This window comes from Chamaea fasciata, unplaced genomic scaffold, assembly GCF_029207755.1.
Source record: "Chamaea fasciata isolate MVZ Bird 193981 ecotype frontalis unplaced genomic scaffold, bChaFas1.0.hap1 SCAF_10, whole genome shotgun sequence".
NCBI lineage: Eukaryota > Metazoa > Chordata > Aves > Passeriformes > Sylviidae > Chamaea > Chamaea fasciata.
This window is the reverse complement of record NW_027094095.1, coordinates 22,436,946-22,462,218: the sequence shown is the minus strand read 5'-3', so window position 1 is coordinate 22,462,218 and position 25,273 is coordinate 22,436,946. Positions and strand designations below refer to the sequence as shown.

At 61.5% G+C, this 25,273-nt stretch overlaps 2 protein-coding genes across 5 annotated transcripts; one reads left to right on the top strand and one right to left on the bottom strand.

The window, feature by feature from the left end:
- Positions 1-492: 492 nt before the first annotated feature.
- On the top strand, positions 493-18,019 carry SLC6A9 (solute carrier family 6 member 9). 3 transcript variants are annotated; one of them, XM_066192689.1, is made up of 14 exons: positions 493-658; positions 3,092-3,231; positions 11,656-11,812; positions 11,970-12,101; positions 13,157-13,409; positions 13,492-13,624; positions 14,058-14,192; positions 14,276-14,379; positions 14,457-14,694; positions 14,782-14,916; positions 15,217-15,316; positions 15,559-15,659; positions 15,855-16,025; positions 16,215-18,019. In XM_066192689.1, the coding sequence occupies exons 2-14, from the start codon at positions 3,202-3,204 to the stop codon at positions 16,425-16,427; spliced, it is 1,902 nt and encodes a 633-aa protein (XP_066048786.1). In that variant the 5' UTR covers positions 493-658; positions 3,092-3,201; the 3' UTR covers positions 16,428-18,019. The 3 variants fall into 3 exon arrangements, with proteins under 3 accessions (XP_066048786.1, XP_066048784.1, XP_066048785.1); XM_066192687.1 differs by lacking the exons at positions 493-658; positions 3,092-3,231 and adding an exon at positions 7,517-7,656; XM_066192688.1 differs by lacking the exons at positions 493-658; positions 3,092-3,231 and adding an exon at positions 7,521-7,644.
- A 484-nt stretch (positions 18,020-18,503) lies between these two features.
- On the bottom strand, positions 18,504-25,273 carry B4GALT2 (beta-1,4-galactosyltransferase 2). 2 transcript variants are annotated; one of them, XM_066192691.1, is made up of 7 exons: positions 25,061-25,273; positions 22,376-22,762; positions 21,785-22,020; positions 21,521-21,711; positions 21,129-21,251; positions 19,942-20,046; positions 18,504-19,808 (listed from the first exon to the last, which is right to left on the bottom strand). In XM_066192691.1, the coding sequence occupies exons 2-7, from the start codon at positions 22,689-22,691 to the stop codon at positions 19,658-19,660; spliced, it is 1,122 nt and encodes a 373-aa protein (XP_066048788.1). In that variant the 5' UTR covers positions 22,692-22,762; positions 25,061-25,273; the 3' UTR covers positions 18,504-19,657. The 2 variants fall into 2 exon arrangements, with proteins under 2 accessions (XP_066048788.1, XP_066048789.1); XM_066192692.1 differs by lacking the exon at positions 25,061-25,273 and adding an exon at positions 24,635-24,703.

Sequence of the window (25,273 nt, the reverse complement as noted above, 5' to 3'; positions counted from 1 at the left end):
GTGTGTGAAAATGCGTGTGTGCAGGGGTGTGTGTGTGTGGGCATGCACGTGTGCCCAGCGGGAGCCTCTGTGTGACCATACGTCCCATGCATGTTCACATGTGCCGCATGCCTGTGCAAGCCCGCATATGCCCCTCCACGTCCACATGCCTGTGGGCTGCATGTGGGATACCGGTGGCTATGCGTGCCGAGTCTGCCATGTGTATGCATGCCCAAATGTGCCAAGTGTAGAGTGTACCCGTGCTTGCCCATGCGTGCCGCATGCCCGTGCCTGCCGTGTATACCCGTGTGCCCACGCGTGTGTGTGTGTGTGTGCCGTACGTAGCCCGTGTTCCCGCCGTACCGCGTGCGCTGTCGCCCTCCGCGGTGCCCGCGGTGCCCGCGGTGCCCCCGGTGCGGCGAGGCGCGGTGCGGGTGCCGAGGCGGGGCGCTGGGGAGCGCGGCGAAGCGGGGGGCGGAGCACGGCGGCGGGGGCGAGAGAGGCGGCGCCAGCCCCCACCGACCTCCAAACTTTCATTAACTCGGCAGCACCGGCGGCGGCGGCTCCGGGCCTGGTGGAGCACCGGCACTGACACCGACACCGGGCTGGGCGCGGCGGAGCGGCGCCCCCGCGGGCCCACCCGACGCGGCGGGAGGGGCCGGGCGTCGGCATGGGCACGGTAAGGGGCGCGCACCTCCTCAGGCACCGGGTGCCCGGCCCGTCCAGCGGCCGTAGCAACCCTGGGGATGGGACGAGTGGAGGAGTGGGTAGGCTGCCGAAGAAGGATGGGAAGGGGGCGAGAGCGGCGAGGGCCTCCGGAGCGGCGGGGTCGGGGACATCGGTTAGCCGCACCGGGAGCGGCCACCCGTCAGGACGATGTCGGGAGCGGAAGAGCGGGATAGCGGGATGCGGGGCGGTCCCGCATCTGTTGCTCTCGCGGCGCGGCGGCGCGGTGCCGGGGGAGCGCGGGGGCGCGGCGCGCAGAGCGGGACCACCGCCGCCGCACCCGGGGAGGGCGCCGGGCACCGGGGCAGCCCGGCTCGGTGACGGGCCGGGGGGGTTGGCGGTAATTTTCCACGGGCATGTGCCGGGGCGGGGCGGCGGAGCAGCCACCACGTGGCGGCTGATGTAACCGGCCCCCCCCCCCGCCACCGTACTGCACCGGGCGGCGGCGGCGGCGGCGGCGGCGGGGGGAGCCGGGCGGCGGGCGCGTCGCGGCGGGCGCTGCCCGCGGAGCCGCCGCCGGAGCCGCCCCCGCGGGGCGGGAGGGCAGCATGGCGGCGGCAGGGCGGCCCGCTGCCCGCTTTCCGTGGGCACCGGGGAACCCCGGTTGCGGTGGGCCCGGTGGATGCTGGCGGAAGAAATGGCTTCGCAGGTGGCAGCGGCTGCACCGGTGCATCGGGCCGCCGGTCTGCCGGGCGGGAAGGGACACGGGCTCCATCCTTCAGTCAGGCATCCGTGGCCTTCCGCTGGATGCTGTGGGCTGCTTCCTCGCGCCGAGGTGTGACATCTTGTCCGGGAACTCCTGTGGGTGCCCAGGTGTCCCCGTTTCCAGGGTGCTACCCGTGGAAAGGTGCTCGTACTCTAGTACGAGCTGCGCTGCCCCGTGGTCTGTCATGGCATCCCACAGCTCTGGCAGAGCCACCCCGTGGCACCAGTGCTTTGCATCCTCGTCCCTGCTGGGCTATGCCAGGGGATGCTGTAGCCTCGGGCATCCTTACATCCGTCCCATTGCCACACCACCGCTGGCTTCGCGCTCGGTTCTTGTCAGGCTGGGAGCCAATGCCAGCGGCATCTACGGTGCTCACGGAGGCTTATCAGCACCTGGCAGACCCCGAGGGGAGTGTCAGCCGTCCGGCCCTTTGGGTACTCCCCCTTCCCATGGCACGGCATCAGTTCCCGGTGTGAATTCAGGGCCGCAGGGTGGGCAGCTTTTGGCTGGCTGGCGATAGGTGTGTGATGGGGAGGAGGTCTGGCCTCTGAGCCTGCACCTCCCACCTTTGAGAGGTCCCTGTGCCATGCGAGGAACGAGGCTTGTGGCAGTGATGACATCTCAGCTCCCCTGGAAATGCAGCCACTGCTGAGGAGGGCATTGGCAGTGGGGTGCAGCATCTGCAGTATCTGCTGGCAGCAGCCTGTCTGTGCTGGAGGGGCTAGGGGCTCACACCACAGCCCGTGGATTCTTTCCTCTTATCTACACTGCCCATGCTCCTTCCTTATGTCTTAAGGTTTTCTGCTGATTGCTTCAGTCATGGCAGCCTGGGGATAGGCCCTGGGTTTTGACTGCTGCTGGTGGTAGTCGGGGACCCTCGGTGTAAGTCAGGGGTCCTTCTTCAGCCAGCAAGAGTAATGAGCACTAGTGTGGGATTTGCAAATACCAGTGCTTGTTGCACAGACAAACTGGGGTTTTGCAAGAGCCTCTGTCCCTTCCAGTGAGGTCAGGCCTCAGTGTTCCCCTGGGGCCTCCAGCAGCCCCGGGCTGGGGCAGGGGTGAGGGCCGGGGAGACAGATGCCTGTGCCCGTGCACTGTCCAGCAGCACCTGGCACCCGGCAGAGCCCAGCGGCTCGGCCCCCCTGCACTGCACGTGCATGCGATGCACCGGGGCAGAAGGCAATCGTTTCCCATCTGTGTCCTGCGCGGCAGCTGAGCCCTGCACTGGCCCCGCTCAGCGCCCAGTCCCGGTGCTGTCGTGTGCTGCAGCCACTTCAGCTTCATCTCTCACTGGGGGAGAGCTCAAGGGGCCCCTGCTCCTGCCCACGGCCCCTGACGCCCACCTGCCGGGGGGCCAGCAGCCAGCTGTCCGCAAGGTCGTCTGTCCACACCGGGTAAATCTTTAACTGCTTCTTGGGAAACACCTGGGAGCCGCCGCTTGTGTGGGTGCCAGGGGGTTCAGAGACGCTGCAAGGGCTGGGAGCCAGCAGGAAGAGACCCTGCCACCAACCCACCCAGTCCCAGGCCCTGCGTCCTCCACCAGGAGTCCTGCTACCCAGCAGGCAGGTAGAGGGGAGCGACTTGTCTGGCACAGCCCCCCATTTCCTGGAGGGAGGGGGAGGCCTGCGGTGGGGATGTGCCCACCCCACCAGTGACATTTCTCCTCTCCCCTCTGCCCAGCTTGCTCTGACGGTGGATTGAAGGACACTAGTGCTGGTGCTGCGTGACAGAGAGCAGGAGGGCAAGGAACCCTGCACTGGGCAGCCGGCACCGTGCTCCAGCCTCCAGGAATGGCCGATAAGTGCAGCGAGGGGCTGCTGGTAAGTGTAGGGGTGTGGGGAGTGGGCTGGTGTGCGCCACTGCCTCAGGGACCCAGAGAACCTGGCGCAGGGAGCAAGTCACTGGGGCTCCCACAGGACTTGGTACGCCCTCCCAGGACCTCCAGTTGGGATTGTGGCACCATAGTGCTCTCCCAGCATGATGATTTTTGGGCTGATGCTCTCTCTCAATGAGACTGTTGCCTGTGGGGCTCTTCGGGTGTGGTGTCTCGCTGTTCCTGGAGATGCTATCGCCTGTTTTCAGGCGTTCTGCCCAGCCTTATCACCCACCCCAGCTCTGCAGGCAGGCAGCTCTACCGCCTGCTGTCGGCAAACGGTGCAGGTGTTCCTCCAAGCCAGGTGCCCCCAGAGGGGCACAGATTATGGGTGCTTCTCCTTGCCTTCACCCAGTGGGCTCTCTGGGACTGTGTTGGTAGGATGGTGGACTGGCAGAGTAAGGTTTCTCTGGGCACCAGTGTAGTGCCTGACCTTGCATCCTCAGGAGTGGCGTGTTGCAGTGTGCTGTGAGCTGCCGTGCGCTTGCCTGCGCCAGGGGTGGCTTTGGTGTTCCAGTCAGATGTGGGATGTGCCTGCTGCATGTCTTTGTTGGAAGGCTATGATGGCCCCATGATTGTAGCAGCTTGGGTTCCTGTGGCAGGCTGCTGTGCTCCCTTGGGCAGGTGAGCCCCCAGGCTTGGCTTGGCTTTTTCGCTTTTTCCCAAAGGATAGGAGCTGAATGCTGAGATTGACACGGTCACCGGGCCCTCCCCTTCCTAGGGGGCTTCCTGAAATAGCTGCACACTCCAGCTGGAGGGCTGGGAGCCAGGGTTTGCCTGGGAAGCCAAGAGCCAAGGGAGCGGCATGCTCCAGCAAGTGCTTTCCAGCGCGCCTGTGTGCACACAGTTCCTCTGCTTGTGTGTCCCAGCATGGCCCCGCTGGCCGTGCCTGCAGCAGGGAGCCCAGTGCCCATCCTGCCCCCAACAGAGAAGCGGCTGTGGCAACTGGTGGGATAGTAAGGCAGCTTTCTTCTGGAGAAGCTCTGGACTGGTAACAGGGCGGTGCTGAGGATGTCATCTGGGCACTGTCAGGGGTCTGTCATGGGGACACACTTCTGCAAATGGCACTTGCCATGACTCCATGTGATTGATGTTTTCTTGTTATGACCAGAGCAGTCAGCATTGCAGTGGGGGCTGAGCCTGACACCCATGTCAGGGAGCCAGACATTGGAGTGCCCACCCACTCTCCATAAATCTTTAACCCGCTTCTCAGAAGTACCTGACCAGCCCACCCCAGGGCCAGGCTGTCAGGTGCAACAGGGTCTGACACGTGCTGTGTTGGCCGCCCTGGCTCTCAGACCTCTTCCTGGACCTCCCCTGTTTGCAGGGTGCAATGATAACCCTGCAGAGGGCATTGCTGCTATTGGGTCTGTAGGGAGAACAGTAGGTCTCTATGAAAGCATCGCAGCTCCTGATCATCCCCATTCCTGCATCCTGTGAGCCCCAGGGGGAACTGCAGTGGGCTAGATTCTGACTACTGAGCTGCCTGAGTCCCTGGGAAAGGAACATAATCTTCTTGGCCTGCCTCCAGGGCCCTGCCAGTGACCTCGTAAAGTTTGGTCCTTGGCTGTCCTCTCATCCCTGCCTGTAGGTGCAGCTCCCCCCTCACCGCCCCCAGTCCAGCCAGGCTGTCACCATGCAACTCCTGCCCAGCATTATGTGCAGTGCCTGGGGCTGAACAAGTTTACAGTGCCCACTGTGCCCCACCTGGGGAGGGACAGGGGTGATGGAGGCAGTAGGTGAGTAATGTGTCTCTGCCTCAGTTTCCCCACCTGTCACCTGGGGCATGGAGAGCAAGGGTGATGTGTACTGCTTTTGCAGGATCTGTGTTTTGGGGTGCCCCTGCTAAGCTCTGAATGCTTACTCCAAAACAGGAGGCAGTTGAGAGGGTCCATGCCCACCCTACTTCTCCCAAGCCCCAGAAATGCTCTGACTGCCCATACCCAATGGAGTGCAGGACAGCTCCAGGGGCTGGATCAGTCCCTGTGTAGCTGGGCAGAGGGGATCCCTGTGAGCCGCAGGGGAGGGTCTGACTGCCTCTCCCTCCCAGGCCTTTAAGGACATTTTGTTTTGTTGTCTTTGGGGTGCTTTGTTCAGTCTCCAACATTGCCAGTGACTCCTGACTCCCAGGGCTGCCTTGCTGGCAGGGCCAGGCAGTCTTTGGCTGCAGCTTGCCCAGCTCAGGTAGGTTCCTGGTGTCATCCAAGACCACCCTGACTACACACTAGGGTGCTGCCCCCAGTGCACTGCAGGCCGGGTGAGGGCTGGGGGGTCCCTGCCTGTTCCAGACACCCCCAGCAGCGCAGTGCCACTGACCAGCGGCAGGAGCTGCGGAAGTGGCTTTTGGCTGCAGGAGCCCTTCCCGGAATACCAAGGGGCAGTGATGGGGGGGCCTGGCGGGGGATTTTTCTGCCTGAACGCCCCGGGAGAATCATGTCTGCCCTGGTAGAATGGGGCCGGAGAAAGGCAGCCCTGTCGGGAAGCACTGAGCTAGGGGATAGTGGCACTGGGACAGGTCCCTGGGCATCATTCCTACCCCAGTCACCCTGCAGCCCTGGAAGGGAGCTGGAAGACCTGTGGACCACCCCCCATGCACCCATCACCCCTGTCTCTCTAGTTCAGCCCCAGCACCACCAGCCAGGTTGGGGACCAGAATGCCAGGGTAGATGAGGGTCCTACTGCAGGCTTTGTTTCTAGCAGTGTGCCTCCATGCAGCTGGCTGTCCCCTCTGTCTGCTGGTTGGGCTGCCGGGGAAGCGGCACTTTGCTCCCACAGGGCAAGGTTGGCACGGGGTCTGGCATCTGCAGGACAGGGCAGTGGGTCCTGCTGTGCTGTGCTCAGGCTGCTTTAAGGTGCACCGCTCCTCAGGCAGGGGGTGCAACGTGCCCAGGGCAAGACGTGGTGGTGGGACACAGATGGCCCAGGCAAAGTGTTGAGCTGAACTGGGCATAGAGGGATGCCCACAAGGTGCCCACACACCTTGCAGGGTGTCTGGGCACGGAGCTGCCCGGCTGCATGTAGGGCAGGACTTGGCTGGGGTCACTGGGGCTGGCACAGCATGGGGTGGCTCGGGTGGCACAGATGGGTGCTGCCATCCCATGGGTGGGATATGTCCCAGGCTACTGGGTGGCTGGTGCAGGAGGGGACAGGGACAAGCACTGGGTGCTGGCCTGTGGGAGGTTGAGTGCCCACCCCGCACACGTGTGCTGTTCACGTGTGTGCCCACAGCCGCTGCTGCCCGGACCCCAGATGGTCGCCCGAAAGCGCTGGCCCGTCCCCCCGCCCTCCGTGCGCCATCATGCGTCGCTGGCGCCTTGGCCACACTCCCCAGCCGGGACGCAGGGCTGGGAGCAGCTGGGGCACCCTGAGCCTGGCCGCAGGGCACCCTCTGCCTGGCCTCCTATGGGACACACCACCCCACCAGGGTCCCACCTCGTGCTGGCAAAGGGATGAGCAGGGAGGCTGTGGGGTGCCTGGGCAGTGAAGGGGTTGTGGCTCAGCCCTCCTGCCAGCCAGATGGTCCCCCTTGGGGCGGTGACCTTGTAAGGGTTGCCATGGAGGGCCCATGATGTCACCGGTAGCATGACGTGAATATAGTTGAGTGAAGTATCATGGCACCAGGCTGGGGATGTGCCAGCAGAAGGGCTTGTCCCTGTGCCCCTACCCCCAAGCAGAGCCACACCCTGTTCCTGCAGCCCTTGAACCCCCAGGGTTGGGATTGGACATGCATGGCTAAGCTGCTGTGCAGATGATGGCGTAGGGGCAGGAATACATGTGTGGGGCTCGGGATGTTGAGGCATGGAAATAGGGGGCTCTGAGGGAATGTCATCTTCTGCTATGCTCCAAGAGCAGCTCCTGGCCCCGACCAGACGGGCAGCGGTGCCCGCAGGGAGGGCAGTGCTGCCCACTGGAGCGTGCAGGGCTGTGAGCAGCTGGACCCCGCTAATGAGGCCTCATTAAGTGGGACAGGGCTGAGCCCGCTGTGCAGCCTGCTCTGCCTTGCCCTGCCTACGCGAGCCAGGGAGGGCACCTGGCTCGTGGGGGTGCAGCTCGTGGGGGGTAGCAGAGGCACGGCAGTGCCTGCGGGGTGGGCCAGGCAGGCATGGTGCCAGGGCAGGTGGCGTGGTGGGGTGCCGGTGCTGCATCAGGGCGGGTGACAGGGGGCCGAGCCTGGCTGGGAGGCAAGTGGAGAGCAGTGCCAAGCGCTGGAGGCAGCGGGCGGGGGAAGGCGGGAGGGCGGGCGGCTGCTGCTGCGCCGGAGCCCGAGGTGCCAATGAAGCTGGGGACTCACGGAGCCGTCCAGCCTGGGCCCCCGGATGGCAGCTGTGAGCAGCCAGGCCCCCTCGGACCCTCTCAGCAGGTCAGTGGGCAGGTGAGAGCAGGGTCTGGGGGGGCAGAGTGGGTGGTGGGCCAAGTGGATTGGTGGCCATGCCAGTGCTGTCCCTCCACCACTCATGGGTCTCCAAAACTCTTTGTACTGTCTGAGGGGTGATGGCTCTGCAGGGCTGAGCTGCAGTAGTAGATTTGTGCCATGGCATGCTGGAGAGGTACCCCCAAGCCCCACAGCCGCTGATGTGGGATGCTTCAGGGAGGGAGGGCAGAGCATGGCACCAAACCCCTCCATTGCCTCAGTTGTGTTGGGAGCAACAAGAGATTGCTTGACGGTTGTGTGTTTGTTATCCCTGGAATCTACTGATTTTGCAGAAGAGGTGCACAGCACCTGGGTTGCAACCCCGTGCTGCAAGGGCAGAGTATAGCAAAGATCCTCCTCCTCCCCCCCTCCCCTCTTCCCTTTCATGGGCATCAGCGAGCAATGTCAAAGTTTGCCCCGGGCACCCCAGGGCAGTCCTGGTGGCTCGCAGAGCATGCTCAGGGCCGTCGCTGGGGCTGGACAGCCTTCTGCAATGAGGGATGGTGAAGGCTGTGTAATACGCCTGTGGGAGGTCCTGGGGTTTGGGTGTGCCCCTCATCACTGCGTTACCCCAGCCCTGGGACAGTCCCCAGCAACATGCCAGATGCCTTTTCCCCCACAACATGCCTCTGCTACACCAGGACTGGGCACCAAAGAGAAAGTGTAGGGAGAGTCAGGCTGTGCTGGTGAGGCTGGCAGAGTCAGGATGCACAGGGCACAGCAACCTCTGATGCAGGGATGACACTTGTGGATTCATTACCCCATGTACCGGGGAACAAGGAGTGCATGGCCTGATTGTAGGGCCCCCAGCACCCAGGATCAGTAGACAGTCAGCAAGGGCGCCCAGGGCACCCCCTCTCTAAGTGACCCCATCCCTTGGGACCCCCATCTCAGGCTGAGCTTCATCTGGCTCCAACATCATGCACCCCAATTTCTTGCCCTTGAAGGGCCACTTCTGTGGCAAATGATATCACTAGTGTATTTTTCTATCATCCAGCAGCCCCTGCCTAAATCAGAAATGAATTTGTTGCCATTGCCGTGGCAATGAGCAATGTCATCAGGCTAATGACATCAGGGGTACTGGTACCCTCTGCTGGCATTTCAGGAGCAGCCATGACAGCCCCTGAGCTGGAGGTTGGATGGAGAAATTGAAGGTCCCTCACTGGCTCATGGGGGCTGAATAAGGTTTGTGCCCAACAGAGTGCCTCTGCTGGGCTGGCATACCCCCATGTGGACAGTTTGAATGGGGAAAATGAGGAGGGGGTTCATGCTGGAGATGTCTCCCATGAGGACATCCCCTTCCAGTATCGGCCCTGCCACCATCACAAGCTTACCAGCCATAAATCAGGGCCCCTTGGGGAAGTGGGGGGCATCCGGGCACCCCAGCCAAGGCTGTCATTGTGTGAGGCGATGCTGCTTAGCATGAGAAAGACTTTGGTGCCAGGCAGGGTGATGGATGATGCCTGCTTTGCTGGTCTGGGGAAGTTTTGGCCGTGGTGTATGGGGGGTTCCCTGGGGAAGGGAGAGGAAGGATGCCCTGGGCACCCCAAATGTACCGTTTTGGGATGTTTTGGATATTCCCTTTTGGAACTTCCCTTCTGGAGACGTTTGGGGTGCCCAGGACATCCTTCCTTCTCCCTGAAGTTATCACTCAAGACAGGCATCCTTTGAAGCTGCATTGGATTACATGCATGGAAAATCTGGGGCCTGGGAGCAGGACCTGGTCTCCCCAGAGACTGCACTGTTGCTGGGTGGCAGCTCTCCCTTTGCATTCCAGCTCTGTCCCCTTCCTACAGGAGGGAAAGGGGGGAGTTTCATCTTCCTAGATGTCTGGGTTCCCTCTGTCCACCCCCTTCTTTTACCATGTGGGGTTGGGAGGGTGGTTAATGAGTGTAAAGGACAGGGTGACCTTCCTAGATTTGGGGAGGGGGGGTTGTAGCGAACTGATGGGTGAGCACGCGTTTGCTCACGTGTGCTCGCCTGTGCATGCATGGACACATGTGGCTGCCCCCTTATTGGGGACAAGTGCACCAAAGCCCAGTGCTGCGGGGAACGAGGAGGGAGCAGCACAGGCCTGGTGGTTTTATTGCACTGGTGCCAAGCAACTCAAATTCGGGGTGCTCCATGAGGCTTGGGAGTGAAGCCAGGGTCACCTAAGCAGAGCAATGGCTTGGATGAGGTCCCCTGTGGGCACCAGGATTTCTGGCTGAGCCAGTGCCATATAGTGTATCTGGTCTCCTCTCCAGACCCTTTGTCAGGGAGGCTGGAGCATTGCCCCCACTCCTGCTGCCTGTACTGCTCATTAGGAGCCTCGTTAGTGCGAGCAGCTTAATCAGAGGCTTCCTGATGGGATCAGTCTGGTCGAGTGGGCAGTGTGCCCTGGCGTGGGGACACTGCCAGTGTCCTGTCCCTTGCTTTGGGGACGCCTGAGTCCTGCTCTTGCACAGCACCCCACAAAGAGAACCTCTGCTGGGAGGGAGGTCCCCCAGCACCTGGAGCTGCTGTGAGCTTGTTTCTGACGGACCCTTGGCTCACAGGGTCAGGTGGGGGCACTCTGGTTCCCCGGCTGGGCACGGCAGCGTGTTGCCCCTCTAGCCCTGCCCGAAGTGCCCTCCGATGCCCCCTCGCCCCTGTCCTGCAGCCCTGCTCCCCTGCAGCCCCCCCGCAGCCCACGGCGCGTGCGGGCCCCGCTCGCAGCAGATGGCTTTGTTTGGCAGCGCGGTGCTGGAGTCGCTGGGCATCACGTCCCGGCTGTGCCGGCCCTAATCAAATGATACGGTTAGGTGCACCGCGCCTGCTGCCTGCGCCCCGCCGGCGTGAGCAGATCCAAAGTGACGGCTCCCATTTGTGGCCCACTCACTGCCGCTGTCAGCCATTGTGGGGGGCACACGGAGAGGGGGGCAGCTGCGGGAGAGGCATGAGGTGGGCATGGGCGCTGGGGTGTCCGTGGAGGTGAGACCAGCACTGTGGAGTTCCAACAGGCTCCTAGGGCTGCTGGCACTCTGTGCTGCTCCTGTAGGAGTATGGGTGCTGTGGGACTGTGGACGGGCAACCAGCACCCTCACCCCATGCACCCATCCATCACCTGGCCTCAGGTGAGGAGGGGAGGGCTTGGGGCACCCCTGCACTGTGAAATGCCATTTACCCTCAGCCTAACCTGCTGGAGGTCCACAGCATCCATGCAGGACATTAGTATGACCCCAGAGCTGTGCTGGGACAGAGCCATGGGGTGATGGGTGCCATCCCTGCTGGGGTGACAGGCACTCATCTCCTTTGTTGTCCTCCTTGGTGTGAGCTCACATTGTGTGGCAGTCTGCACAAAGCGCCCTTTCTTGCCCCTTCTGCCCTCCTGGCCCCCAGTCCCCTGCAGTGAGAAACAACTGGGAACTGGGGCTGTCCATGCAGGGGACCCAACTGCATGGGACCCCCTGTGAACTGCCCCAGGCATGGTGCCCTTGCTTAGTGCTGAGCTGGCAGGAGGACCCTGGCTGAAGCAGGGTGCATTTTCCAGGGGGATACCCAGGCCCCTGGCAGTTCTAGTCACTGCACCTCACTTCCCATGGAGAGGGGCTTCTACTTCAACCCAGGGGTCCCACAATTTCCCCCTCAGTCGTGGGCAGTGGCCACCCAGCAGGACATCTCTAGCTGGGCGCTGGGTAGGGGGGGCATGAGAACAGAGGCCCCTTTGTGCTCTGGCGCCTGGACCTGCTTTGTATGAGTAGCAGGCTCTCCCTTTGCTGCAGCCGGGCTCTGGGCAGAGCCATTGATTGGGGGGGGCCGACACTGCTGCCCTCCCCCTCCTTGGCACTGCCTGTGTGTGGCGGGCGGCAGGGGCAGGCAGGGGGGGCGGGATGGGGAAGGATGCCGGGGACCTCCCAGTCCCACTTGGCAGCTGTCACCCTTCCAACGGGGCCAGCAGGGGGGTCCCCAATTGACACATCCTACTGCATCTCCTTGCAGAACGGCGCCGTGCCCGGGGAGCAGGGCAAGCAGGAGAAGAGTGTCAAGCGTGGCAACTGGGGCAACCAGATCGAGTTTGTGCTGACCAGCGTGGGCTATGCTGTGGGCCTTGGCAACGTCTGGCGCTTCCCATACCTCTGCTACCGCAATGGGGGAGGTGGGTGTGAGGGGGCTGGGGGAGTGGGGTTCCCCTGGGCAAGTGTGGGGGTGTGCACCCCACCCCTGCATGGTATTTCTTGGGGTGGTGCAGGGCATGGGAAACACAGCTGTGCCTGGGGTTACTGCTCACTCATCCTCTGGTTCCTGCTCACCAGGTGCCTTCATGTTCCCCTACTTCATCATGCTCGTGTTCTGCGGCATCCCTCTTTTCTTCATGGAGCTCTCCTTTGGGCAGTTTGCCAGCCAGGGCTGCCTTGGCGTCTGGAGGGTCAGCCCCATGTTCAAAGGTAAGGAGCTGCCTGTCCGTACTGGCACAGGCCAGCATGGGACACCTGCTGTCACAGTGCGTGGCAGCTGGTGTGACCCTCACCCACCCTGGGGTGCATGCACACCTCTGGCACATCACATGGCCTGGTGCAGGCACCTGCAGCTCATGCAGTCCTGCACATGCATGCCCTGCGCACAGATCACGGTCTGTGTTGCACTGGTCCCCTGTGCACATGCCCACCCTGGCTACACTGTCCTGCACAGCCTGCCTGGCATCCCTTGCACGCATTACACGTGCCCCCGTGCACATGCGTCACATCTCCTGCGCAAACCCCCTCCCTGCGCTGGCATCCACTGCAGGCATTACCCACACATCCTTGCATATGCCACACGTGTCCCCAGCGCATCACTCTTGCAGAGGCCACTCAGGTCCCCTGAACACACTGTGGCATGTCCTGCTGTGGGCATGCTTCTGCAGTGGTCTCCCTAGACCATAGGTAGCAGGTGCTCTGCCCACGTGCTTGCCCTGCCATGGCTGGACCCTGCTCCAGGTGCATCTCCTGGCTTACCAGTGTGCTCTCATGCTGCTGGCTCCCCTGGCCCACACCTGCAGGCTGCTTGCCAGGTGACACGCCCACAATCTCATGTCTGAGTGCAAGCAGCCCATGCATACACTGTTGTGTGCTCTGCACAGTGGCATGCTGAGCCTAGGGTGCACTTCCCTGTGCTCATGTGGCCACTAGGTAACTGCAGGCCTGAAATCACTGTAGCCTGGAGTGACCCCCATCCAGTTGTTCTGTCAGGTTGCAGACCCCAAGGGTTTGCCTGCAACCTGTGTGCATTGCCATGTGTCCATGGGGACCCTCAGCACCACTAGGCTTGTTTGGAGGTAGAGGATCTCATGCACAGTGCTCCTCACACCTGTGCCAAAGCCAGGCACTGAGCCGCAGCATGGCTGCAAGGCTGCTGACAGCATTGCATGCAGGCCACTGCTCCCATGCCACAACCCCTGGTGCTGTGTGCCGTGCCGTGCCGCCGCACCCTGCCGCTCACGCCTCCCCGGTGCTGTTCCCAGGCGTGGGCTACGGGATGATGGTGGTGTCCACATACATCGGGATCTACTACAACGTGGTGATCTGTATTGCCTTCTACTACTTCTTTGTGTCCATGACGCGCGTGCTGCCCTGGACGTACTGCAGCAACCCCTGGAACACACCTGACTGCGTGGGGGTGCTGGACGGGAACCTCTCCAGCCGTGTTGCCCTCAACATCACCCAGCTCCTCAACACCACCCAGAAGCGCACCAGCCCCAGCGAGGAGTACTGGAGGTACCGGGGCCTGGGGTCAGGTATATGGGGGAGGTGATGAAGGTTGGGCCCCACTGACACTGCTCCCCCCCTCCCCATACAGGAGGTATGTGCTGAACCTGTCGGATGACATCGGGAACCTGGGCGAGGTGCGGCTGCCCCTCCTGGGCTGCCTTGGAGTCTCCTGGGTTGTAGTCTTCCTCTGCCTCATCAAGGGCGTGAAATCCTCGGGGAAGGTACCTGTGTGCTCCCTCTCCAGGCCCCTCCCTGTGGGTGTGGACATGCCTTCAGGATAGATGGTCATGTCCCCTCTAGGCATAGCCCCTCCCCTACTGGGAATGAACCTCCCATTGTGGACATGTCCCCATCCCTTCTGGGCACAGCTCCTCCTCTTTGTCCCTGCCCTCTGTGTATGCTCCTTCCACTCTGGGAAAGGCCACACCTGTGACTGGGCCACATCCCTTCTGGACACAGCTTCTCCCATGTGGCCATGGTCCCACCTCCTTGATGATAGTCCCTTCTCTGGACCATACCCTCTCCTCCTGGTCTATCACCACTCTCTGGACCATAACCCCAGCCCATAACCACCCCGTAGCCACACCTTAGCCACACCTGCCTGTGTCCCTACCCCTGCCCCCATCCCCACCTCACTGAGGTGCTGCCCCACAGGTGGTGTATTTCACGGCCACCTTCCCCTATGTGGTGCTCACCATCCTCTTCGTGCGCGGCATCACGCTGGAGGGGGCCGTCACTGGCATCATGTACTACCTGACACCCCAGTGGGACAAGATCCTCAATGCCAAGGTGAGCAGGGACCTTTAAAGGGTGGCGGGCAGCCAGGGCTGAGCAGTGCTGGGGGCACAGCATTGACGATCCCACTGCCACAGGTGTGGGGTGACGCAGCGTCGCAGATCTTCTACTCGCTGGGCTGTGCCTGGGGCGGGCTCATCACAATGGCCTCCTACAACAAATTCAACAACAACTGCTACCGGTGAGTGCCCGACCGCAGTCCCCCAGCCCTGCCACTGCCCTCGTGTCCACTGCCAGTCCTGACTCCTCTTCCCATAGGGACAGCATCATCATCAGCATTACCAACTGTGCTACCAGTGTCTATGCTGGCTTCGTTATCTTCTCCATCCTTGGCTTCATGGCCAACCACTTGGGTGTGGATGTCTCCAAGGTGGCTGACCACGGGCCGGGCCTGGCCTTCGTCGCCTACCCTGAGGCCCTCACCTTGCTCCCCATCTCGCCACTGTGGTCCATTCTCTTCTTCTTTATGCTCATCCTCCTGGGGCTGGGTACACAGGTAGGTCATGGTGGGGCCAGCACATTCAAATGGGGCGGCATGGTGGGGCCAGGGTGGTGACAACTGCCCCCTCTGCCCCCTATGTAGTTCTGCCTGCTGGAGACTCTGGTCACAGCCATTGTGGATGAGGTGGGCAACGAGTGGATCATCCGCAAAAAGACCTTTGTAACGCTGGGAGTGGCTGTGGCTGGCTTCCTGCTGGGCGTCCCGCTCACCACACAGGTAGGTGACCATGGGACTGTCGTCACAGGGTGCCATTGCTGTGGTCACCTTCATTAGCCACATCCACTTTGTTGCTACTGTGATGGTAGTGACAGCTAGGGGCTGGTCTTGTCACGCCAGCACTGGGGACGGTACCCAGAATTAAGTGTCTCCATGCTGACTCTGGCATCAGGCATTGCCATGCCAGCTGTGGTGGAATCCAAGCTGCACGTTGCTGGCACAGTCAGCATGGCTGTGCTGTTGCCCTGCCAGCAGCGGTGGTACCACATGGGCAGCTGTGCCAATGCATCTGTCTTCCAGGCGGGCATCTACTGGCTCCTGCTAATGGACAACTACGCTGCCAGCTTCTCCCTGGTGGTCATTTCCTGCATCATGTGTGTGGCCATCATGTACATCTATGGTATGTGCAGCTGCCTGCAGCCAATAGGGATGGTATGGCTAACCCAGCCAGCCAATGGTGAAGGGTTTGCTCCAACATCTGGCCAATCAGCAGTTTGGTCTGTGCTGCATGCGGAGGCTGTTGCCCAATCAGGAGCTGCAGCCTGGGGAGGCTCGTGGGTCCCACCACGATGGGGCTGGAGCTGGGTGGGCAGTGAGAGGGCTCAGGTCACCACCAGGGCTGATGGTCACTTTTCTCTCCAGGGCACCGCAACTACTTCAAGGACATTGAGATGATGCTGGGCTTTCCTCCCCCACTCTTCTTCCAGATATGCTGGCGCTTCATCTCACCTGCCATCATATTTGTGAGCATCGCAACCATGGGGCATTGGGCTGTGGGAGGAGTGGGTGAGGAGCTCACCTGGGTGAGGAACTTACCATGGCACTCCCTGGAGAGTGCTGGGCTCAGGAGAGCAGCAATAGGGCAGAGTGGGGAAGTTGTGGGGGCACAGAGCAAGCGGGCTGCTCCCCACTGGCTGATCCTGCCTATCCCTTCCCAGTTCATCCTGGTCTTCACAGTGATCCAATACCGGCCCATCTCCTACAATGACTATGTCTACCCTACCTGGGCCATCAGCATCGGCTTCCTCATGGCGCTCTCTTCCGTCATCTGCATCCCTATCTACGCCATCTACAAAGTGTGCCGTTCTGAGGGGGACACACTGCTTGAGGTGGGTGGCCAGGGGCAGCATCAAGGCTGTCCCTGACCTCACTGGAGCTGTCAGCAGTGGCTGTGTGCAGGCAGCATGCATAGGGCACCACATGTCTGTGCACCCCTGGAAGCTGCTGGCATGTTGGTGCAGACTGGGGCAGGGAAGGATGGCGGGTGCTAATCTTGTGTCCATCCTCTCCCTTTCTAGCGCTTGAAAAATGCTACGAAGGCAAGCAAGGACTGGGGCCCAGCGCTGCCAGAGCACCGCAGCGGGCGCTACGCCCCGGCATTCAGCCCTTCCACCGAGTCCCACCTGGAGGTGCAGCCCCTGCAGCCAGAGAAGGCCCAGAGTGAAGCAGCGGCTGCATCCCCCGTGCAGGGCAGCAATGGCTCAGCCCACAGCCAGGACTCCAGACTGTGACCCCCCACAATCTCCGCACCCCCTCTAACCCCTCTTGCACCTTCCGCTGGCGGAGCCTGGCTCCGGGCCGCACCGGACCATGGGGGCTCTCAGCACCCATCCCCGAGACCCCCCACCTCCTTGCCGGTTAACCCCTCCCGCCCCCGCCCCCGTGGCATTCGTTAACCCTCGTGTTTACGGTAACCTTTGTGCTCGACGCTGGGACAAGAGAGGAGGGGGCACAGCCCCGGAGGGCCGGGAGCCAGAGGCACTTTGCAGGGGCCTTGACCTGGGGGTATGCACAGGATGGGGGGGGTGGGATGCTCCCAGGCTCCCACCCCCCCTTCCCTAAGCCAGGCAGCCTGCCCTGCCATGGGGCACCCTCCTGACCTTCCCATGGGGAGGACATGGGGTGGGACCAGGGTTGGGCATGCCAGGATTGCCCGTGGCCTCTGTGTGCACAAGGCCATTGTGGCAGGGGTTGGCACTGCAGAGACCCCCAGCTTGGGTGCACACCCACTGTGGCTCAGAGCCTACTGGGTGTCACAGGTGGTCATACCCAGGGGTGCTGCCATGCACCAGGCCAGCACAGGGAGATGGGGGGCAAGCATGTTGCTTGCACTGGCAGGGGGATCTGATGGCACAAGACACAAGCACTTAGAGCACACGTGAGTACACGTGTGTGTCCCTCACAGACAAAACATGGGCACACATGTGGCATACGTGGGCATGCACATATGCACGGTACGCCGGGGCTGTGCAGGCAGTGAGCTGGGATGCTCCCCTCCATGCACCTCTCCACCCCATGGCCCCACTGGGGTCTGTGGGTGCCCTTCTGGGTGGCCAGGCATCGCCTGCAAAGCTGGGCACAGCCACAAGCAGCATGGGCACGGCCCAATGCTGCTGCCTGCCCCACAGTGGGGCAGGAGGCTGGGGAGTACTTAAGCCTGGCCAGGGGGTAATCAGACATGGATGAGGTCCAGCTCTCCCTGGCAGCTCCAGCGCTGGCAGGGGAGGACCCTCCATGGTGCTAAGGGGGAGCAGGATGGACCGGCCTCCCCCAGCTGCTGCTTAGCAAGAGGTACCAGCGGAGACACGAAGGGCTGCACCAGCCCACTTGCTCCGAGCCATCTGGGGATGCTTAGTCCCCAACCAGTATTAGTGGGACAGGATGCACTGGCAAAGGCCGGGCAGTTTTAAATCTGTCTTCCAGCTCCAGCCAAAGGGCTTGGAGCTCTTGATTTGGGGTGGATGGGATGAGACCCTTCCTACCCCACTTGCTCCCCTCCCAGCCAGCACCCTGTGCTCCCTTTGTTGCAGCCCCGAGGCTGGCACAGGGACATGGCACAGCTTGGAGCGGTGGCGGGAGGCGGTGGGCGGCGAGCCCCAGCAGGATGTTCCAGCTCCCCGTCCCGAGCCCCCCGTCGTGCTGCGGCGAGGGGCGCAGGTTCCCGCATGGTGCCCGTGCCCTGCCCCTCGAGTCATGCCACTACTCTTCACCTCTAATTGTTAGCAATAACGCGCGCGTCCCTGGGCAGCGCTGCCTGTGCCAGTGTCTCTCCTGGTGTAGAGTTCTAAAGTATCCTAGATTTTAATGAGATTTATATTCCTGAGGCTGTGTCCTGCTGTGCCCTTCTTTGGGAACCATGTGGGCGAAGGGAGGGGTTGAAGAGTAGGAGACCGCACCAAATGGGTGAAGCTGTTTTCCCCGCTGATGCCAGGTAATGGCACTCAACAATCAGCTAGGTTCTGGAGAATTCTCCTTTGCCCTACCTGGACGTATAAAACCAGCTGGAGGTAAGGCAGAGGATGGAGGATGGGCTTATCCCTGCTGGGGAAAAGCACGCTCCAAATGTATGGGAGGGCAGCAACTGTCCATAGCACAGTGAAGGCAGCTGCACATCACCCTAGGTGGGCACTTCGTTAGGCCTCCTGCATTGCTCAGTGAGCTGGGGGCGTCCCCCAAGGATGGATGGGGTGAGGCAGGAGCTCTGCCTCCCAGTCAGCAGTTGGAGGTGGCAGACAGGACTTCCCCTCTATACTCCACAATCCCACTTCCTCATCAGATGGTGCTTTCTCCCACCCCCACAAAGCCTGCCAACTTTTCAAACTTTTATTAAATACAAAACCCCCGGTCTCTATGACCGAACGTTGCATTCAACGTACGCTGAAAAAAGGGTCAGACATTCAAATGTACAAAAGTCGCCGGTGCCCCCCAGCCCTGGCGAGCTGCCCTGCTCCCAACCCCAACTGCTCCTAGCCCCCCATGGAGTGTCAGGGGTGCTGGGGCTCCCAGTCCCATGGAGGGGCACAGGGCTCCTGCCCTGCATGGTCCTGGCCTCTCCTGCCTGCAGCCCCCCACCCCTGGCCTGGAAGGGGGAAGGCAGACAAGGGGAGACCTCAAGGGGAAGATTCCCTCCCTGCTAGAGGGGCGGTACCAGCCCCCACCAAGAGGCGCTGGGAGGTTCAAATGAGCCCTATTTCCCCCACCAAAGGGGGGAGGGCAGGTGAGAGCAGGCGCAGGCAGGGGCTGCACACACACACACAGCACCTGCCTTTGGGCAAGAGTGATGGCACACAGCTGCCATCCCCCCAGCCCAGGGGAAACTGAGGCACAGCGAGGGGCATTCGCTAATCAGAGGTCTCTGTTTGGCAGAGCTGAGACAGGGCCCGGCTCTAAGCACCAGACTAAAGCAGAGGAAGACAGCAAGCCATGTCTGTGTGCCCGGGAGCATGGGCAGTGCCTGACCAGGGCGGCAACCTTGCCCTGATCCTGCCTGCCTGGGGCCCCCAGACTGCTCCCATCCCCAGCTGGGGCAGCAGTGGCTCCAGCACTGGTAAAGGGGGAAGCCTGCACCCCACTTCTCACAGCACTGGTGGGGACCCTCCAGCTCTCACAGAGCAGTGGGATTTCACCCTCCCCACCCAGGGTGCAGGCAGGAGCTGGCATGGACTGGGGGCTCCTTTCCAGGCCTGGGGTTGCCCCCTCCGTCTGTGCCAGGAGCTGCTCACAGGGCAGCTGGGCTCATCCACCAACACACCACGTATGGGGCAGGGGTCCTGCAAACACACTCGTGGGGATGGGGGAGACGGAGAAATCCTGGGGACCAAAGGGCTGGCTGGGGGGCAGCCGTCTCCAGAAGGCAGCAGAGTAGGCAGAAAACATCCCTGTCCAGTCCTGGCTCTTGAGCTGGGGCAAAACCTGCTATGCCCAGCCAGCCTAGGCACAGGGGTTCCCAGTGACAGGAGTACTAGCCGCGGGCCAGGCGGGGCGGTGGCCTGCCGATCTCCACTGTGATGTTGGTGTACATGGGCTGGCGGGAGATCTCCACCAGCCGGTACTGCAGTGAGCTGATCCCATCCCGCTTCATTGTCATTTTAGTGTTCTGGATCTTGGTGAATCTGGTGGAAAGAAGAGCAGGATGAGGATGGAGGGATGCGTTGCTGTAGTGCCAGCAGTGCTGGACCTCTGGGGGGGTGAGCAGCCAAGTGATTGCCCAGCGTGCCAACCGCCCCAGCCCTGTAGCTCACTCACCTCTGCGGGTTGGGCTCGTTGTGTTTGTCACGTTCATGCTTAATCATGCGGTACCTCCCAATGCGGATGTCGGGCCTTGACACCTTCATGCCATTCAGGGAGATGCTGGGGGCCAGGAGCAGGGTGGGATCAGTGTGCGGGCACCAGGGTGGGACATTCCCCAGCCCAGAGACCTCCAGTGTCACACCCCAGGCAAAAGAAACCTGTCCCTGGCTAAACAAAGCTGTGCCAAGATGAGCAAAGCCAGGCCCCACCCAGGCCAGTGTCATGACTTAGGGTGCCACGTGCCCCATGGCAGTGAGCCTAAAGTGCCACTCCCATCCAGGCACCAGCAGCTGCATTCAGCCGGTGCCGCACACAGGCAGCCATCCATGTGCAGCCATCTATCCCTCCCTCCCTCGCTTCCTCCTTCCCTCTGTGGCCCCGGCCCTTTACATTCCCTGAATGCCGCTGCCTAGCCCTTCCCTTGGAGCCCTTCCCTCAGATCAAGGGCTGCCTAAAGCTCTTCCAGAGCTCCACACTTCTTGTCCTCCACCCTGAGCGCACCCTGTGTGGAAATCAACTGTCTCGTGCCCAGGGCCCCCACAGGGGTGTTTTGCTGGTCTGGCCATCACATGCTGGTTACACCCCACTGGCTGCACACTGCTTCCCTGGGCAGCACCATGGGGGAATCCATAGGAGGTGAGGTGGCCACTGTCCTGCTCTAGCACCCAATGCAGCATATGGGGGGATTGGGCTTTGCTTGGCACGCAGCCGTACTGCTGCCTGGCAGCTGCTGGCAAGAATGACTGCGTGGCTGCTGCACGGACACCACTGAGATGCTTCCATATTCTTGATCTCAGCCCTGGACACATCCAAGCCTAGCATCCCAGCCCCTGTATGGAGCAGAGCCCACAGGTACACCACCCTGCGGGTACAGTGCATACCACACTGCAGGATTGAGCCAGAAGGGAGGCAGAGGGGTGTCCCACAGCCCTCCAGCACCCTGGGAAACACCAGTTCTATCCACAAGGGTCACCAAACCCAAAGTTGGAGTGTAATTCAATCCCTCCCTGACATGTGCCACAGCCCACGCACATCTCCCACAAAACCGGGAACACCAGTGCAGTAACAGTGCTAATTCAGTGCTCGGTGGGGAGCCTGCTACACCGCAACCAGTCAGTGCTAGCGAGGGGTTGGGCACCTACCGATTAAAGATGTCATCGTCCTCTCCTCCCCAGCCCCAGTACTCATTGGGAAAGCCATTGATCTTCAGGAACTGGGACTTGCTCAGCCCAGAGACACCACCAAAGTAGCCGGCATAGGGCAGCCTGCAGGTTGACAGCAAATGGGTCAGCCCCAGGAACAGGCAAAGATGGAGGTTAGCCCCATGGGGAACCCCAAGTACAAGGACCAACCCCTTCCTGTGTCACCTTCCTACCCAGGGCTCTGTGCCCTCTCCCATCTCAGGTCCATGATTCGAGCCACCGACCTCATGTCTACCCCACGCAATGATCAAGGGTGGCTGCCTTGATGCCATCCCAGAGAAATATTGCAGCCCTGCATGGGCAGAAACATCCCAGCTCCCCAGGGCACCCACCTGAACCCAAACTTGTCCATGCCAACAGCAAAGTGCCGTGGCTGCTCGTAGCAGCGATAGAGGTTGCGATCGTCCATGGGGATGAGGTCCACGTCGCTGAAAATGAAGCAGTCATACTCCTCGTCGTCCTTGAGTGCCTCCATGAATCCCACGTTGAGCAGCTTGGCCCGGTTGAAGGTGTCTTCACCAAACTGCAGGGCAAGGTTCAGCAATGCCTGCTTATCCACCCCAGCCCCACCACCCTCTTGCCCCTGCCCCTCTCACCTGGTTGATGATGTAGATACCATAAGCCACCTTCTGCCGGCGCAGGATGGGGTGCAGGTAGTGCAGCCAGTACTTGAGGTGGTGCTCGCGGTGTCGGAAGGGGATGAGGATGGCCACCTTCTGCCGGGGTAGGCAGTCGGGGGGGGTGTACTTGCCGCCCTGGCGCACATCAGGGTTCTCCCGCTGCACTCGCTCCATGCTCATGGGAGAGCTGAACTCGATGAGCAGGCGCCCAACTGTGAGAGGGGAGGGCAGGGCGATGCCCACAGGACAGGACATGGTCAGGGTCATGGTCACCTGCTGCTCCTGCCCAGTGTGGTAAAGCAAACAGCAAGGGGGACCCGCAAGGGGGACTGGCACTGCCAAGGGCAGAGAGCGCCCAAAACCTTCCCTAAACTGGAGCCCAGAGAGACTGGGCTAACAAAACCTGAAACTAGCTGTTCTGATACAGTTCCAGGCTGGGGTTTCTCTACGATTTCATGGGGGAGCCAGGCCCAGGGAATAATGATGTCAGCCATGAGCACCCACCTTAGCCCCATGTTCAGAGTCAGAGCCCAAATTCATCCCCAATGCTCACCCAGCATGTCTCACCTAAGCCAGGAGGTGTCTCCTGGCAGGGCAGCAAGGGCTTCTCAGTGACAGACTGGTTGGTGCTGGGCTTGGTGCTGGGGGATGGGGCCTCTGCACCGGCTGGCCCGTAGCTGGGAACGGTGCCGTTGGGGCGGGAGGAGTTGGAGAAGGGGTGGGCACGCGAGGCGTTCCTGGTGTTGAAACGGCTGAAGAAGTCCAGGTGCTGCGCGTAGACGTCAAAATAGAGGATCATGATGATGACGAAGTGGAGCAGGCAGAGCAGCAGCACGGCCTTGCAAATCCTTTCCAGGGTCACCCCCAAGAGCAGCCTGGTCATCTTCTGGGCACGGGCAGGCGGACATGTGCGCTTGGCGGGGCAGGGAGGCGGCTCCAGCCACGGTCCTGATCCTGCCAAGACACCTCATGCTCAGGACATCACGAGCCTGAGCCCCCAACCCAGCCCAAATGACACTGGGACAGCAGGAGTAACACGAGCCTGATGCAGACCTGAAGGGCTTGCAGGCTGGTATGCCAGAGAGCATCCCAGGGGGAACGCTGCACCTGGATCCCTGCTCTGAAGTCACAACCATGAAGATATGAGAGGTCCTTAGCTCCACATAACAAGCCCTCTCCTTGCTTTCCTAGGCCTAGGCCACAACAGGACAGATCCACTCCCCTTCCCTTTCCCCCCCCCAGAGAGAGGATGCAGACACCTCCAGACCGGCCACAAAGAGCCTCCACAGAGGTTGGGCCCTTGACAAAGGCTATGCTCTCCAAAGACATGGCCAGCCTGGGATGCCCCAAGGGCACCGCAGGCATCCCCACTAGCCACCCTTTTCTGAGGCACCCTCACTTCCCTGTTCTCCATCCTGCTACCTCCCCACAGAGCTACATCCCAGCAGCAGCACCAAAGCGGGGCAGCAATGAGAGTCACACCGGCAGGGGCCCTCCTCGAGGCACCCAGCGGGGGAGCAGCTGCACATCAGACACCGAGCCAAGCCAAGCTGAGCCGAGCAGGACATCCCAGCCCCTCTGAGTCAGGGTTCCCTGCCACATCCAGGGGGGTCTGGCTTACAGCCAGCAGCGCAGATCCTCTCCCCTCCTCCTGATGGTGAGGCCTCCCAGAACACTGTACTGCTGGAAGTCAGGGTCCCCTTATCTCCCACATGACACCTGGAGCTGGGCCAGAGCCCTGACAGGAAGCCAGCTGGGAAAGTCACTAGAGAGTCCCAGATAAGTCAAACAATCCGGCCTCTCCCAGCCCTGCCACTGCCCGGGTTCAAGCCACAGCACAGACATGCACCCCGGTTCCTGTCCTGATCCCTGCTGTGCTAGTCCCTCCTTTCAGGAAAGTTGCTAGGACACAACAAAGCAATCACAAGGGACAGGCACTGGGGTTCACAAAGCCCTGAGGACCTCAGGACAGGCCAGAGCTGCTGCATGGTCCCTGGAGGGACCTTGGTGGCTAGGGGTCTGCAGCAAGACCCCCAGCAGGAGTGCAGATAGCACCCAACACTGCCGGCAAGTGGTCACTGGCAGCTGCCGGCCCTGTCCAGGGGGTTCCCCAGGGAGCCGCAGGGCACCGAGTCGGCAGTGATGGCCACGCTGGATGGGTATGGGGATTGGAGCTGAGGTGGGAAGTGGGATCCTTCACCCAACCCTGCACTGGGGTGTCCTCTCTCAGTTGCAGGACTCACCCCGGCAGGCAGACCCTGGAACCCACGGCAGGCAGGGAAGTGCTAGCAAAGGCTCTGAGCCCAATGCCCCAACTATCTCCACCCTTCTCTCTCCAGGATGCAGAGTAGTATCCCTGTGGATAGGGGTGTCCTGGCATGTGCCAGCAGCCCAATCCCACATCCATTTTTTTTCTAGAAAGTAGCCCTCTGAAAAAAGGCTGGCTTTGCTGTCATTGCTCAGACTTTCCCCCGATCACAGTGCCTTGTCACTCCCACAACACAGGGACCTGCCTGCTCCCAGCAACTGCCAAAAACCCTCCCCAAAAACCTGTGCAGTATATAGAGTGGTGGTGCCTCAACTACCAGATGGGGATACAACAGGGAAAAAATCACAGCTGGTTTTAGGGGCCGTTTGGCAGAATGGTCCACGAGGCAAGTAGAGAGTAATGCTCAGCAAGAACAAAAGCAAAGCATTCCATCAAGCAGCAGCCACAGGACACCACGAACATGAGTGGGCTTAAACTGCTAAGGAGGGGGTTATGAAACATGATGTCATCTCCCCCCACCACAGCATATGTACAGGGTGTGAGAGGCCAAAAGCTACCTGGGGCTGGAGAGCTGGTCCCCAGGGTTTCAAGCCAGTGCAGTATGTGCCATGGGGCTGGTGATGCTCGTTTTGGAGGGGATGCTCAACCCCGTGGACTCAATCCTTCTCCCCACAAGACATGCCAGGGCTGGGAGAAGGGAGGTATGGTGGGAGTCGGTGGCCTCGATGCCCTAAAGGTGGCCACCTCCCGGCCAAAAGCGGGGCGAGGGGCCGCATTCAACACAACTAACACTCCCCCGCCTCCTAATTTTTCCCAGTCCCCGACACATGCAAAAACTTATTTAAAAAATGAGAAACAACCTCAGAATTAGGCTTTTTCCCGAGCCAGAGTGGTACCGCCCGCGAGTGACCAGGATCGCTTCCCCCGGGTCGCATCCCGGGCCTCCCCCGCCCGGCCAGGCCTGCCCGCGCCGCTCCACTCACCGCGGCCTCGGGGCTGCCGCGCCGCCCCGGCGCCGGTCAGCGGCCCCCGCCGCCGCCTCCTTCTCTTCCTCTTCCTTCTCTTCCTCCTCCAGCCCCGGCCGCCGGCCCGCGGGCTCCCATGCCCGGGGCTGCGGGGGGCCCAGCCGGCCGGGCCGCCGCACCGCCGAGAGCCGCAGGGAGACGGGGCCGCGCCCGCACGCCGGCTCCGCCCGC

Coding starts and splice junctions, on each gene's coding strand:
- SLC6A9 (XM_066192687.1), top strand. CDS start 7,558: ATGAAGCTGGGGACTCACGGAGCCGTCCAGCCTGGGCCCCCGGATGGC. Junction 14,193..14,275: donor ACAAGATCCTCAATGCCAAG/GTGAGCAGGGAC, acceptor CCACTGCCACAG/GTGTGGGGTGACGCAGCGTC. Junction 14,917..15,216: donor GCGTCCCGCTCACCACACAG/GTAGGTGACCAT, acceptor TCTGTCTTCCAG/GCGGGCATCTACTGGCTCCT.
- B4GALT2 (XM_066192691.1), bottom strand. CDS start 22,691: ATGACCAGGCTGCTCTTGGGGGTGACCCTGGAAAGGATTTGCAAGGCC. Junction 22,021..22,375: donor GGAGACACCTCCTGGCTTAG/GTGAGACATGCT, acceptor CCCCTCTCACAG/TTGGGCGCCTGCTCATCGAG. Junction 21,712..21,784: donor GTATCTACATCATCAACCAG/GTGAGAGGGGCA, acceptor CTTGCCCTGCAG/TTTGGTGAAGACACCTTCAA.